At 32.5% G+C, this 15395-nt stretch overlaps 2 protein-coding genes and 1 long non-coding RNA gene across 4 annotated transcripts; 1 reads left to right on the plus strand and 2 right to left on the minus strand.

The window, feature by feature from the left end:
- Nucleotides 1-31: 31 nt before the first annotated feature.
- LOC123192510 lies at nucleotides 32-1690 on the minus strand. Its single transcript, XR_006496890.1, has 2 exons — nucleotides 1152-1690; nucleotides 32-407 (listed from the first exon to the last, which is right to left on the minus strand). It is a non-coding gene; the product is annotated as an uncharacterized LOC123192510 (long non-coding RNA).
- Nucleotides 1691-5604: 3914 nt separating this feature from the next.
- Nucleotides 5605-6455, plus strand: LOC123192718. Its single transcript, XM_044605359.1, has one exon. It carries the CDS (start codon nucleotides 5687-5689, stop codon nucleotides 6080-6082), a length of 396 nt encoding a protein of 131 aa, XP_044461294.1. The 5' UTR covers nucleotides 5605-5686; the 3' UTR covers nucleotides 6083-6455.
- A 3063-nt stretch (nucleotides 6456-9518) lies between these two features.
- On the minus strand, nucleotides 9519-14820 carry LOC123192693 (exonuclease 1). Of its 2 annotated transcripts, XR_006496924.1 has the most exons (15): nucleotides 14540-14820; nucleotides 13928-14047; nucleotides 13558-13681; nucleotides 13293-13430; nucleotides 12981-13190; nucleotides 12593-12768; nucleotides 12431-12503; nucleotides 11903-12026; nucleotides 11315-11481; nucleotides 11164-11215; nucleotides 10730-11079; nucleotides 10586-10637; nucleotides 10174-10396; nucleotides 9911-10081; nucleotides 9519-9835 (listed from the first exon to the last, which is right to left on the minus strand). XR_006496924.1 is itself a non-coding variant. In XM_044605337.1 (14 exons), the coding sequence occupies exons 1-14, from the start codon at nucleotides 14698-14700 to the stop codon at nucleotides 10000-10002; spliced, it is 2052 nt and encodes a 683-aa protein (XP_044461272.1). In that variant the 5' UTR covers nucleotides 14701-14820; the 3' UTR covers nucleotides 9519-9999. The 2 variants fall into 2 exon arrangements, 1 of the variants encoding a protein (XP_044461272.1); XM_044605337.1 differs by having other exon boundaries at nucleotides 9519-10081.
- Nucleotides 14821-15395: the final 575 nt, after the last annotated feature.

Below are 15395 nucleotides of genomic sequence, written 5' to 3' on the forward strand. Positions count from 1 at the left end.
GAATACACTAGTAATTGGTATAAGCCAAATCTTTAATGTAATTTTATGTTGTTTTTATTGCAATTACATTTGTCCTAACAAATTTTTATTTACATATTCCCTATATTAGGGAAGAAATAGTAGAAACTAGTTGCCAAAAGAGGCCACTACTCTTCAGGTTTACAGACAGGGAATTACCTAAGACCTAACAATGTTTGATAGGAGCTCACAAGCTTTATCATGCCCAAGCAATGTGAGATATCCACATGCACCCTTGTGCTATCCATCAACTTCTTTTCAAGTTTGAGGAATTTGAATCCAAAAGACAGAATGCAACAAAACAAAAATGAAACACACACTGTCTAAAGATATGATTCTGGAAACCCTTCCTTTTTGCTAGGGAAGTATGGGTAAGCCAGAACACCAAACTGCAGAAATGAAAAAAAAGTACAATAAGCATGCGAATCTTGGCAAGAAGAAAAGCCAACAGCAATGAAGAAGGCACAGAAAAGCACATGGGTTCAACGAGTAGTTAACAGGATTCCATATCAAATTTGAAAACTGATCAGCATATTTTAACTCATATATCAAGTGAATGTAGATAGAAGAGGTGAAAACGAACATGAAAGCTAGTTCTGAACATAACAAAAATTCATTCATGGTAATAAAGAGGCATTTCACCCTAGCCACACATAATTAAAAATCAAGAACTGAGTTGGTGAGAACTTAATTGGTTTAGAACAAAGCTTAGCACAATAGATCTTCTACAGAAAATGTGCAGACAGAAAATCTGTATAATGTGCTCCACCCTGCCCGTGGCGATGAATTGTACATGGACACAATTCCCCCATCATATTAACCAATTTTAAACAAGCACTAAAGACAAAATGCACCTTTATCCCATAACTGTCCTAAAAAAAGAATAAAAACTGGAGAACTGTGAGAAGATTCACAAAATCAAATGCCAGGAAATGATAGTTTCATGGTACTCCAATAATTAAAAAGCCACAAACTCCATGCTTCAACAGTAACACAAAAACTTAAATTACTTAACCAGATATCAACATGCCAAAGATAAAACGAAAAGGGTTTCAAAGCTAATCTTAAAAGAACACACGACCATTCGAAAGATTAACAGGATGTACAAGATGGGTAGCTGTCAAATATTGTACCTCGAATTGGAAAGAAGGCACTTGGACTTCAAAAGTCTTGCCCAAGTAAAACTTGAACTGGTAAACCCTGAAACTCAATTTCAGAGAAACGGATACAGAGTTGAGTTCGTTTTATTTTTTGTAAATTGAAAATCCACCATTTTTAACTGCAAGCACCTAATATTCCAGAATTATTTTGCCATATTCAATCAAAGTTAGCCTTGTAATTTTAAAAGCATATATTGAATTCTTTGATTGGAAAATAGTGGCCCCTTTAAGCAACTTCTTTGTTATGGCTGGAGGAAGGTACGTTTTCATTCCAAGGCAAAACATCAAAAAACCAACCAGCAGGGCCAGGGTGGATTTGAGGCTCCAGTTCTGATCAATGATTGGCTTAAAGGGGCTAAGTATTGGACTTGTTTGTATAAAAATGATTTAAGATAAATCAAATTCAAAGTTAAATTATTTTTAAGTTTGATTTCGAAACCCAATTCATCACCCTTTTAGATTCAAACAGGTTTACTCCGAATTGAATTCATGCTACCAAGTATGAAAACAGTTGTATATAGAAAGCATAAAAGATCAGAGTTATTTGTATTGGGCATAAAGTAAGAATTATCCATTAAAATTTCTTCTGATTGGAGATTCCAAATCAACTAATCACATGGACTTTGTTATGCTGATTAGTTACTAGATAACAATCATCTACAAGGAAACATTTATCTTCCTTTCTACACCATTCCAAAGTCTTTGTATGCTTCAAGGAAAGAATAACATTATCCCCAGAGAAAGTCCTCCCCACCCTTTATATCCCACAAATATATAATAATCAACTAATATTCTTACTTAAAACTATTCTTGTATTCGAATTTGATTGATTGAAACTCACCCCATAATAGTCGAATTACGTCTTGCACTACATTTCACCCTATCAAACCCAAATTTGACTAACACCAAAATATGTGAAACTGGTGGCCGAACCCCATGGAATGCCGTGACGTGACTCAAAGAATCACAAACCAAATTTTAACCAGAAAAATGTAATAGATATTAGTTAAAGTCTGCATCACATTCTTCTTTCTAAATCCATTGGCACATATTACGTATTATAATTGCATGGGGAGAAAATTTGTGAAGGCTTAAAAAGGTTCAAACAATTTGTAAATGCATGCAGATGCAATCGCTTTCTTTGAAAAGAGAATATGTACGTAAAATACCCCTTTATAACTCAAAATCCTTCTCAGTTTCTGGTTCTTTTCCATTGGACCACCTCTCTTTCCTGACCCCTATCCAATCTCCATAAGGTGTATCGGATTAAATTGAGATTAATGTGGGTTTTCCAGATGACAGTGCTTCAAGGAGAATACTGATGGGTTTATTACAATTTCTTTCCAAACGAAATTATACGAAATATGGATACAAACATTGATAATTCATTTTTTTTTAATTTAAAATTATTTAATTATATAATAATATGTTCATGTTTATATTTATACAAAGTATTATTGCTAACACACCCAAGGGTTTCGATAATAACAAGTACATCTGAAAATTTGAGTTTCTGAACGAAGAAAAATAAAAAGACTTCAGTATTTTTATCTTATTATACCTCTCATATCTTAACTAATTTGTTTTTTAGTGTGTAATTTAAATAAATAAAGAGTTTATATTTTATAATTAAAAAAATAACTTTTTTGGTTGAGTTTACTAGTATGCGTAATTACTGGGAATTTTTCGTGAAACATTGGGGGGTAACTTGTCATAATCCAGAGTTTTGCGAGGGAAGGGTTAAGTAACTTAAGTTCCCTTCACTAAATAAAATAATTAAGAAATAATTGAATAATTAACGTGGCTCAGAAAGAAGCGAGAATAATTGAGATTCTCTAATAACCTACCACGTGGAGAACTCTGAGTGGATTGATGTAAATCATTCTCTAAGGGGGGCCCGCGAAGGTGTAGATTATTAGGTGGACCTGCCTAATCCGTCATCAAGGAAGTGGGTTCCTAGGTCTGAAGCGGCGCATGAGCCGTTGGATGCGCTGAGCTGATGGATTTGTAGCTTTACACCTACGCCTTTTACCCAATCATTACCGAATATTACGGCTCTCGGAATCCCAACTTGACTGCAAGCAACTCAACTCGGCTTCTCCTCTCCGCTCTGCTCGGCTTCTTCATTAACATTTTTAAATTTTTAAACAAATTGTGATAATTTTGTAATATTCACTTAAAAATAACAAATACATATACAAAAACTCAAATGTTTCCTAGAAAAATAACTTATCGTATAAAAGGTCTTTTTATGTAAAATATATCGGTTAGATTTGAATCGAATCAAGTTTAAATTTATTTGAATTTAAATTTAACTTGATTTGTATATAATAGAGTTTGAGTTTAAGTTTAGATTCATCAAGTTCGTTGCAGCTAAGCTCAAACTTTGTTTAAATTCGATTCAACTCATTTCAAGTTTGAACTTTTAACTAACTTGTTATTAAAACGATAAAATTTTAACACATATTAGTCAAAACGACATCATTTTATATTAAAATTTTTAACTCGCAAGCTCGAGCTTGAGCTTGTTTTAGGTTGATTCATTTTGGGCTCGTTCGAGCTTAGCTCAAGCTCAAACGAGTTTGGTTTAAATACAACCTTATGAAAGACTTGTAGACTTGCTATCCAAGTTGTTTTAAAAAAAAAAGCATATTAAATTATATATTTATCATATCAGCAATTTTATTAATATGAATTAAAATGCCCTTTTAGAAAATTGATAATGTGGGAAAAGTGTATACAAAAAATTTTACAAATTTAGATATATTTATAATTTTTTTTCAAAATACAGACATGAAGAATGAAAATTTTATTATCCTATTAAAAAAAAGTACCTTATAAAATAATAAAACACAATTAAAAAAAATTAAGATTTTAATATATAATTCGGCTACTATGATTTTAACTAATAAATTCATATAAAACAAAGTGTTTGAATATTTTTTATATCATTATCTCAAGAAACAATGACAACATTATGTGTTGGTATGTGCAATAGTCATTTTTTTTGGTTATTTGTGGCTTTTTTTTTTTTTTTGGGGTGGTTTTGGATTAACCTAAAAATAATGCAAAACGACGTCGGGGAAATGGGAAAATTGATACTTGTATGGATGTGTCCAAAGTTGCCATCAATGCTTTTGGCAAATTCAACTAGCATTAAGTTGCATTAATTAGGAGATTACGAGGAATATTACACAGTATGGTCAAATTTATTAATCTAGACTTTAGGCTTATAATGACAACATTAGAATATGTTAATTTGGCAAGCTATGAGGACATATTATTACCATATGTATTTTGTCAAACCTAACTTATCCTTACAGGAAAAAAAATAAAAATTACATATCCCTTCAAATTATATTATTTTCATCCATTGATGGATAAGGTCATAAAACCACATTTGGTCTCCAAAATTGAAACCTCTCTTTTTGACCCCTCAAATCAAAGTACATGCATTCAAAACTTAGCCGATTACTTTTTGACCCCCAAAGTTTTGTAAACATCTAATAATACCCTATTTCATGATTTCAATTAGAGGTAGATTTGATTTAAATTGTGAATAAACTTATTTTGCTCAAGTTTAGCTCGAAGACCGTCAAAACTTGTTTATAATAGTAATGGTGAGTGCTTAAAGTTTTGTCTATAAATGTGAGATTTTGGAATTTGATTGAAAGTTCATTTATGGGGAGTGAAACAAGTAGTTAAAGTGTTTATTTTCAATATAATATTTTTGCAAATCTTTTTGGATTCAATATGAATTGGTTCAAATTTGTTTAAAAAATAATTTTACTTTAAATTTAATATAAATCGATCAACTCAAATATTTAGATAAACTCAAATTTAATTTACTATTTTTGCTCGTTTAACTCAAATTTAATTTGAGCTTAAATCCAATTTAACCTATTAAAATGATGATTTTGTCAATTTTACCTCACATTAATAATATTAAGAAGACCCAAAAAAAAGAACGTAATGAATTGATAAGGTTGCCCTTTAACACCTAAATTAGGAAGGAAAAAAAAAAAAGGGATAACATTGAGTATTTTCAAAACCAATAAAAAGAACAAACATTTTACAATAGATTTGGGGTCCACTTAATTTATTCAAAACCTTATCCAAAAAGAAAAAGAAATGAAGCAAACTCAACTCAAGGTGAGAAGCCAACTAAGTCAAGTCAAAAAAAAAAAAAATAATAATAATAAAATCAAGCAAAGAAAGAAAGGCGCGTAAGCCAGAAGAAACGTAGATTTGGCTGGGCTGGACAGGTCACAGAACAGTGCGGTGTGCAAGAAACTGCAGCCGAATATCGTACACAACACTACACACTGTTGGCGGGACCGCACTCAACGCCTTTTCTATATGGCACCATCTGACAACATGTACAATCAATCAACTTTTAATAATTAAAATTCCTTTTTTATATACAGTTTTCAGATTCTCACCTATAAATCCCCTCTCCCATTTCCCTTTTTTTGCTTATTCTAATTCCCATCCTCTTCATTTCTCCCATGGCCGAAGAGTTACAGGAATCCGAAGTCGTCTTCTCCGATTACGATGACCGAAACGAAGAGATCAGCAACAACAACGGCTTCTTCACCGAGCAGCACTGCGGTGGACGGGTGGTTCGGAACAAGAAGCAGAAGCAGAAGAAAGTAACGTCGGCTTCTTCTCTTCCGATTAATATTAACATCCCGGATAATATATACCAGACGTTCGTTGATAGAGATGATCAGTTTGAAGAGGAAAACGAAGGCGGAAGAGAAACCACATTCACCCCGCCTCATGTAATCGTTGGCAGGAGAATTCCAGGGAAAATGGCGTTTTCTGTTTGTACGTTAAAAGGGAGAGATTTGAGACGAGTTCGGAATTCAATTTTGAGAATGACTGGTTTCCTGGAAGCATGAACTGACCTCTGATTCGGTGTGTTATTATTAGAGAAATAAGAATTCCTGGAATACTGTAATTCTTGTTAGTTTATTGTAAAAGAAAAGCAAAGAAATTATTAGTTAATGGCAGGCAATCCGTGGAGGTTTTGACCTGCTTCTTCTTCTTCCTTGGCTTCAAGGTTACTCTTAGGATGTTCATAATGTGATTGAAGATGGATTCAATTTCCAGAAAAAAAAAAAAAAAACCTACGGCGTTATAGTTTATGTCTTCACTTGGACAACATCAAAAGCCGTTTTTGTCAACAAAGGGATAAACTTCAGCCTCAGCAACTGTAAACAATTATAGTTTTTACAGATAAATAGATACAATCTCAATTCTGTCCTCGTTGAATGGACTCCTTCTACTTTCCATTTGTAAGGGCAAAATTGTTTTTTTAATATACAACAGTTAAAATCCTCTCTATAAATAAAAGTTTGATTTGAACACGTGCTGTTTTAGGGCTTCAGCGTGATTCTTTTCTCATGTATGATTAATTAAGTTAATCAGAGACTAATTACTGATAAAGAAGCAACTAGTTGGCTGGCTCGGAGATCTCTTGGTTCTCTAACCGGAATTTTGTGATCAATTCTTCTAATTTTCATATTATCATTAGGAGACTAAGTTACAATTGGGAAATGTCCAACTTGTCCCAAATTTTGTCATAAGAAAAAAACAAATATAATAAAATCCAAACTCTATTTCACCATAATAAAAATGTTTTACATGGGTCAATTTTCTAAACCGTGTGAGGTCAACGAATCAACTCAAAGATTTTGTGGAGTTGTTAGACTTGGAAATTTTGTTATCAAAAAATTTATATTAAAGAAAACGTGAGGCAAATTAAAAAGTTTAAGGATTGGACGAGTGATTTTGCAATAATTAAATTTATAAATATTTAAATAAAATAATACATTAATATTTTTTATTTTAATAACAATAATTTAATTTTGATAATAAAATATTTTTAAAACAAAACGGGTCTCGGTGCTATAGGCGGATCACGCTGAGTGTCGATGTTGTTAACTGACAACGAGGCCACGAGGAAACGTGAAAGAAGGCAGAGACAAGTGTCGAGCATGATAAAGTTGTAGACTGTAGTGTATAAGGGCAGACAATGTCAGCTCTTCACCGCCAGAGATTCCTCTTAACTTAACTCTTTTTATAATAAAAAATTATAAAGATGCAATACGATGTCGGTTCCATCAATTTATTTATTGGTTCAAGGAATTGGGTGGTTGTTGGGATGCAACTGGGATTCTGTAATACTGCTCTCTCTAGTGTTATTTTATCTTCTGAATTTTCAAACTCAATCTTTAGGGTGTCGTGTAAGTTAATACTTTTGTGAAAAATGGTGTGCTGTCAAACAACTAATGTAATTAATGCCATGGAATATTTGTTAAAAACAGAAAAATATTATAAAAAACAATTTAAATGATAAAAGTGTGTGTATAATTAAAAGGTATAAATTTGAAAAAATTATTAATAATATATTAAAATAAAAATTTTTATTTATATAATATAGTAATTATTTAATTATTTATTAGATATAAGATTTTTCTTTATTTGATTAGATTGAAAAAATAACTTAAATTAAAAATAAATCACAAAAAGAGTAGTTTAATTTCATTTAAAATAATAATAATAACCCACTAAAATATTTAAGATTTAAACTCTTTTATATATATGATATAATAAAAAAACTATAATGTTTATATATATAATAATACATTATTTGTGTTCCTAAAATATTTATATATATATTTTAAGTACATAAATAATGTATCATTATATGATTTAATATTATGTTATCTTAAATTTAAAATTATTTAATCATATGAAAATATATTATTTATGTATTTAAATTATATACCGAAAATATGCATGTAAAATTTTATATAAAAAATCTTATATGTTTTTTTAAAATAACAAAAATCCTCCTAGTTGTGAAATATTTTTAAAATAACAAAAATATGCATGGAAAGTGACTCCAAAACAATTAAAAAAAAAAACTATTATTTAATGTTACAAAAGTCTTCATATTTACCTGTTACAACTTTTGGATAAGGTGATGTACTGCCAATTTTCTTCATATTTACCTTAAGGTTAGCATGATATTTATGTTCTCCAAAAATATCAAATTTGATTAAAGATAAGTCTAATCTCGTACAACCGATAGAGCAAATGTAATCATTCAAGTTTGTCTGTTTCTTCCATCAGAATTCTGATTGGAAGAAGACACAAGAAATGTCTAGCTGATGGATATAGAAATCCAGGAGAATCATTTTGTTTTATAATTTAGAAAAAGAAAGAAGTTACAGCAATCATCCGAGTGGGTGGAAAAATTGTCAAGCAAAGAAAGTGACAAAGCAAATAGAGAAATGAAGAAGAGAGAAACGTGTTGGTAAGAATTGGCAGATTCCCGACCCATTGCGCTACTCAATATAGTTGGACTCCCTTTCCATCAGCTATTATCATACAATAATGGTTCTGTTTGTTTATATTTACATTATTGATTAATAATTTATTATGTTTGTCTATAATTAACTGCAATAATCATATGGTTAACGCATTAATCATTCATCATCACCCACCTTATCCTATTGTTTATCAAGTTGATTAAGATTGGGGGACAACTCAAGCTAAGCTAAATGCAATTCAAATCGGAGCTATAATATATTAATACTTAATTCAAACTCAAATTTATTTAAACTATTATATAATATTATCAAAATGATAACAAAATAAATAAACAAACAAATTTTTAACTAAATTTAAGTTTTAATTTATTCAAACCGAACCATAGATTTGGTCTAAACCACTTATTAATTGCTTATACCTCGAGTTCAACTTTTGAATTGAGCTCAAACTCGTCATTTAGTTTAGTGAATTCGTAATTTCATATCTTAATTCAAATACAATATAAATAAACATTTAAAAGTTTAAAATATTTTATTTTATCTCTAAAATCTTAATTTATAACTTTGAATATAAAGAATAATTAATAAATATATAAATTATAAAATTTAGTTAAATTTTTTTTAATCAAACTCAAATAAACCTTTTTTTATCTCAAGCTTGAACTTAAGACACAAACATTTCAATTTAATAAGTTCAAGTTCTCGTTAAATATAATCAAATTAAGCTCGAACCAAACGAACCTCGTCTCAACTCAACTCAATTACACCTGTAATATAAAGTGGATGAGAGACAAATCCAAAACTCCCCAGAAAAGGTAGATAAAATAATATATGATAATCATAACTCTCCAAAACGCACTCAAGAGTTGGATAGGAGACTTACAGATATACCCATCTACTCACCTTACTGTGTTATGTACACTAATTTTTACAATTCAGAATTGTAAAAGTTGTATAGGCATTGCATTTCGTTTATGGGCATTTAGAAGACCAAAACTTTCATCAGAAGAGGATTTTTCATGACCATAGAACATCAACAAGAACCAATGTATGTCACAAGTTAATCTTTCAATATCAGTAAGATACACACTGGCATTTTACAAAGAATGGCTTGCTACTAATTCTGTGTTCAACTATGACATACGAATCCGGAATGGTGATCAATATGGCAATAAAAATTACAGGAGTTTCATAAAAATGAAAACACGAGACATGCAGCAATGACATCTCAACTTACACGGCTGTGGTGGTAATAGAACCAAAGGCCTTGATTAATCCAGTCCATGCAGAATCAGCCTTTATGCAAAATCAGTCCTAATAAAAGGTAGAAACACCAATCACAGAACAAGCCAAAATAGAACAAGAAGAAGATTGAATAGTGCCACTCACTGTTTCCAAAGGAAAATGGACTTAAAGCTCCTGCCCTGACAGCACAATGATGCCCAGGCAATAAAATTCTGCTTAAGTAGTATCCAAATTCAAAATCTCCGCGATGGTAAGGCAGATTTCCGGCTATTAGGTACAAAAGCAAACTGACCCAAATCCAATGCAGTAGATGACCTTCAGTGGATAAGAACCAAGTCATAAATAATGATGCCAGTAAAGAATTTTAAAGAGCACAGAAGAACCCTAATATTAACAAGATAAACTACCGCTTGGTACAAGTGTTCTGCAAGTCTTTGAGAGGAGCACGAAGACCACTAGCACGAGAACCAGATGAGGAACACCTGAATGATGATACCACAGAAACAAATTTTTCCATTGATTTCTCTGCTATTTCAGAATAATGGCCTAAGTGTGAAATGTCGGAACCAAACTTTCCTTCATCAGTTCTTGTCTCCATAGATCTTTTGTTAAAGCTAGGATCACAACAACCTGGAGGTTATAAAAGAAATCAAACATTAAACAAATTAGAACTCTTCCGAAACATATATGGACAATGATAAGCTAGTGAATGGAGCTCAACTTGATTAAAAGAATATACATCAATTGGTAAATATAAATAAATATATATACATCTTGCCAAGATATAGTAAACTATGAGATATTGTGATGGATACTCACCATCAGTAGGAAGAGATGTACTTGCACGCATGTGCTTTGCTCTCACATTTTCCTGCAGTTAGAAACAGTTAAAACGCAAACACAATAGAAATTCTTTCCCTCCCTAGAGAGAAAGGGGAGACACATGCAAGTCAAAGAACCTACTTTTTGCACACTGTCGTTTAACAAAGTCTTCCTTTTTACAGTTGTGCCCTGGGGACAGCTATCCTCAGAAGTAAACCCAAGATTGACATTCTCAGATATATCAATGGCACCATCAACCTCAACTAGAAGCTTTTCTGGTTCATTCTCCTGATCATTCTTAATCACTTGCTTATGCTGAAAATATGAACTTCTTATGATGACCTTTCTGCCCTCCATTCTTGTCTTGCCCTCTACTGCATCAGTAAAATCTTTACTTTCAAGCTCCTTTTGCAATGGTAGAGAAGGTTTACGTATTGAAATATCAGATTGAGGAAGCAAAGTATGTTCTGGGCTTCTCTTAACCACCACATCTTTCACAGTCAAGAACAAAGAAAAGAGTCAGTATTGACTGAAAGGAAGCTATAGATCTATCTGAGAGGAAATAAAATTATTACCATGCCGTACGGATTCTGAGCCAGGAACTTCAGATGCAAAACCATTTTTGTCCTGCAGAAAATAAGGAAAGAAGGCAAAAGAAGAGTTCAATAGGAAAGTTTCATAAATCAAATTCATATGGAAATTTTTATGGAGAGGGCTATTGCCCACATTTTCAGAGTTTACTGGGGATGGCATTGAGCAATTTATTTCATAAGAATCCCCCTCTACAGTAACATGTTCCTCAGGGCTGAGGGAAGAGGAACCCTCTGAATTTGGAACAACAGGTGACATACGTGGGGCCCTAAATTTTCTCTTTGCTTCAAGAGATGCAAAGCCTTTGCATATTAAGGTGCAACTAATCACATAATTTGAACCCATGCACAATTAGTAAGACAGCATATAAATTTGATGCTTGGTGGTACCATAACCTTATGACAATCATTTTCAAACACACACATCATGCCTATTATAAAACATCCTTCAGTTTCATATTCTTACAGCCATATCTGGTGACTAGCATCATGTTTCAGAAGATTTATCCCCATAAATGAAATAGGGCACATGATGACAGCATTTTGTCTCATTAGCTGGCAGAGAGAGAATTCCTATCCTAGTATTCTGAAGTGAAAAACAAATATATAATTTAACATGATTATACAAGCTTAAAACTAAAATCTCTAAACACAGGTTTTGGCATATGATATATGCGAAATCCTGATAGATAATAACATCTAACAAATGGATGTCAAAGGATACAAAAATACTTAGTCAGGAGATTCTTCTGCACAGGCAAATCAAGCTTTTTCCTCTCACTTTTAGGCCTAAAATTTTTATGGTGTGAACTTTTGTCAAGCACAAGCTGAGAACTATCGCTGGCAACCTGTTAGTTAAAAGAAGACAGAAGATTAGACCACAAACAAAGAACAAACTCTACAATTTATGCCAAAAACAATCAGGGTTTGGGAGGGGGCACAGTTGGTTTGCACAGAAAGAAACAGAAAATTAGAGACTTTAAGCAAATGGGGACTACCATTTTCGCATTTTAAGTGATAATAATAGGTTATTATTTATGAGAAACTCTCATTATTAAGTTTACTCCATTGCATTTTCATACTACGAAATATTGTGGGATTAACAATTACTTTTCTTTAAGCAATCTTCTGGTTCAATACACCCTGATAGTGTCTGATAGCTGAACACACAATCAATGATCAAAGGAATCTACACTTCAACTTAACACTCGCACACTGGGCATATAAACAAATATACATGCATACAGTATACCTGGAATGGCATTTGAGTAAAGGGGTCAAGATCACCTTGTGCTATACCTTTAGCTATATGCTGTGGTATCAATGTATTTAAGGTTAAGAAAATTCTGATGTATATTATAAAAAAGAGTTAAAATAAATAGACACAACAGGGTAACATCCACTTCAAGGATATGGGCCTAAAAAGTCCAAATCATCATCATTGCTGCCAGATATGTCAGATAAATGTACAATATTGTCAGTGATTGGATCATAAACCCGTTGATGCTGGAAAGTCAATAGTGCTTTTTTGAATGATTCTTCATGTGAAGGAGGAACTGAAACTGTACTGTACTTCAGGTGCTTAATAACCTGAAGTGAGTCAATAAAAATTTGGTATTAAACAGAAATTCATAAAATTTCACATAAAACTTTAAGTATTTCAAAGCGAGAACATAGACAGTTGTTGAAGCTTTAGAAAAATATTGAAAGCTCTGATCGTTTTGCTTGCGCAAGGTAACTACTTTTGTTGTTTTATCAATTGAAAGAGCTCGAGTATTAAGTTCATTCACAGTTAAACTCACCTTTTCATAACTTTTGAACTTACTAATAAGTGCATGAGCCCTTTTCAGGCCCATTCCTGGCAGTGACTGCAAATAGTCACAACCACTCAAGATGCACATCTCAAGAACCATTTGCTTCGTAAATCCTGCAAAACTGAGGTCCTTATTTTTCTGTAGCATGGAATACTGAAATTGAACACCTTGCCCGTATTTGTCCATTTTAAAGATGATCTGTATCAGGAATGATCATCACCCCCAGGAAAATTACAAGTACTACAGAAAATGAAAGAAAAGATTAAGACTTTAAAATTCATCAATTGCTTGATTACTCACTCTAGGGCAGCCAAAAGCTATAAGATCAGAGTCTTCAGTGATAATTGCATCAACCTGTCTGCTGATTGCCAAGAAGGTCATTTGGGCATCAGCTTCATAAGGAGCCACAACATAACATACATTCTCCTTCTTTAAAACCTTCCACAAGTGACCATGTCAGTGGAGGAGAAAACATTTTCTACAGTCAAAATTTAATATTTGATTTGAAGACAGACTCTGTCCAGATTAAATTGAATAAATGCCTTTTATAGATCCTCTTCTTTACCTGAATCAGCTCATGTGCAATTGAAGGTGAAATATCAACAGCTTTTTGGTAGAACTCATAAGCAGCAGAAGAATTCCCATCTGATTCACACTCGATGGCACGTGTAAGATTTTCCTTCCTTGCTCTGCATTTTTTGGGCACACAGCATTTCATTCACTCAACAAAACCAGTAGCAATGGAAAAAGAGGAGCCGCACGTAAAGTGGATAACTCTATTTATTCCCAAAATGCACATATAACATATATCGAACACTGAACAATCCATGTTTTAACTGTAGCTGATGGATAAAACTGTTTACACTTTTGGACTGCAAAATTAAAGCAAGACCAATGAAGCGATCAATAAAATTCAACTGGCATATAGACCATACCTAGCACGCTTGTTCTCTTGTTCAATCTTCATTGGTAGATGACCTCCATCAAAGACTAGAATAGGTTTAACACCATAATGCCGCAACAAATTTACTCTATGCATGCAATACTCAATGTGCCTAAAATATTAAAAAGAAGAGCATGCCCATATAAGACTGTAATAAGCATCCAGAATCACAGTAATCATAGGCCTAACAAATATCATTCCGCGTTCATCAATACACTTCATAACAGCATTACAATTATATACTTCTTATTAATACCGAAAAAATAATTTTCTTATTAAAGAAGTTAGCATTTTCCTTTACAACCACTGAATATCTAACGCCAAATCATCATTCATCAATGCAAACTAACTAACGAAGCAACATGCAATTCAACTCCATACAAGAAATTACATCCACCATTAACTATTAAGTTTCACAAAATATTGAAAACCTACAACTGTATTATGTAAAAGTACAACATAGTCTCTTCTTAGATCATTAAAACAAGACATACCCACTATCCATTTCGATTAAGTATTGAAACTGTAAAAATAAATCTTAACAAAACCGCATAGGAGAAACATCTTGTCGAATAAATTATAATTCATTATGTTAGAGAGCGACCTGAAGGTGGGTAAGCCCTTGCAGAGCTCTCTGCTACAAGACAAAGCACCTTTGTGGAGCCAAGAATAGGTATCAACAGCCACGCAACAACCCTCAAGCTCTTTGATATGAATCGGTAACATTATCGATTTCAATAGAGGCAATAGCCCTTGTATTCCCATTATTTATTTATTTTTCAGTTTTAGCTGAAGTTGGAGACCAGATCTTCTGTGAACTGAAATTTTTTGGCTTATTAGCTTCAGCAACTAAAAATGCGATCTTGAGCCAGAAACAGCGAGTTTATAGAGAAATCGGAAGTGCGTTTATTGGGCAAATGAAACAGAATTAGGTTACCAAATAAATTGGCGGGAAAGTTTCATTTTAGTTGTGGCGGAGGATTTGGACTGATAGGTTCGGTCGGGTTGGGTTAACAAGGTCTGAGGATTTGGGTATCCAAGTATTCGGGCCGAATCAAATATTCAAAAAGCCCAAATCCAAAAGTTTTATGTAAGAGAAAATTTTTTAGGCCATTAATCAGTAGGTAGATATTACGGTTAATATTTTAAAATATCTTTTGAATCTCACATGATAGTAATAATAGTATTGGATTCGATTCGGGCTGAATCCAAATAAGGACTATCTCAAGATCAACTCAAGTTTATAAGAGTCAACTCAAAAATAGCAAATTAAAACTCAAACTTGGTTTAAAACAATTTAACATAAAATTCAATCTAACTTGACTCAAACTCAAATGTTTAATTAAAATCATTTATGAAAATAAGTTCACTCCTTAGACATGAACTTGCTCAATTGATCCGAGCTTGAGCAATTTGGATTGAATCGAGCCCTAAGTAAGATCGCTCATTTTAGAGTTTAA

The sequence above is a fragment of the Mangifera indica genome, chromosome 12, assembly GCF_011075055.1.
Source record: "Mangifera indica cultivar Alphonso chromosome 12, CATAS_Mindica_2.1, whole genome shotgun sequence".
Taxonomy (NCBI): domain Eukaryota; kingdom Viridiplantae; phylum Streptophyta; class Magnoliopsida; order Sapindales; family Anacardiaceae; genus Mangifera; species Mangifera indica.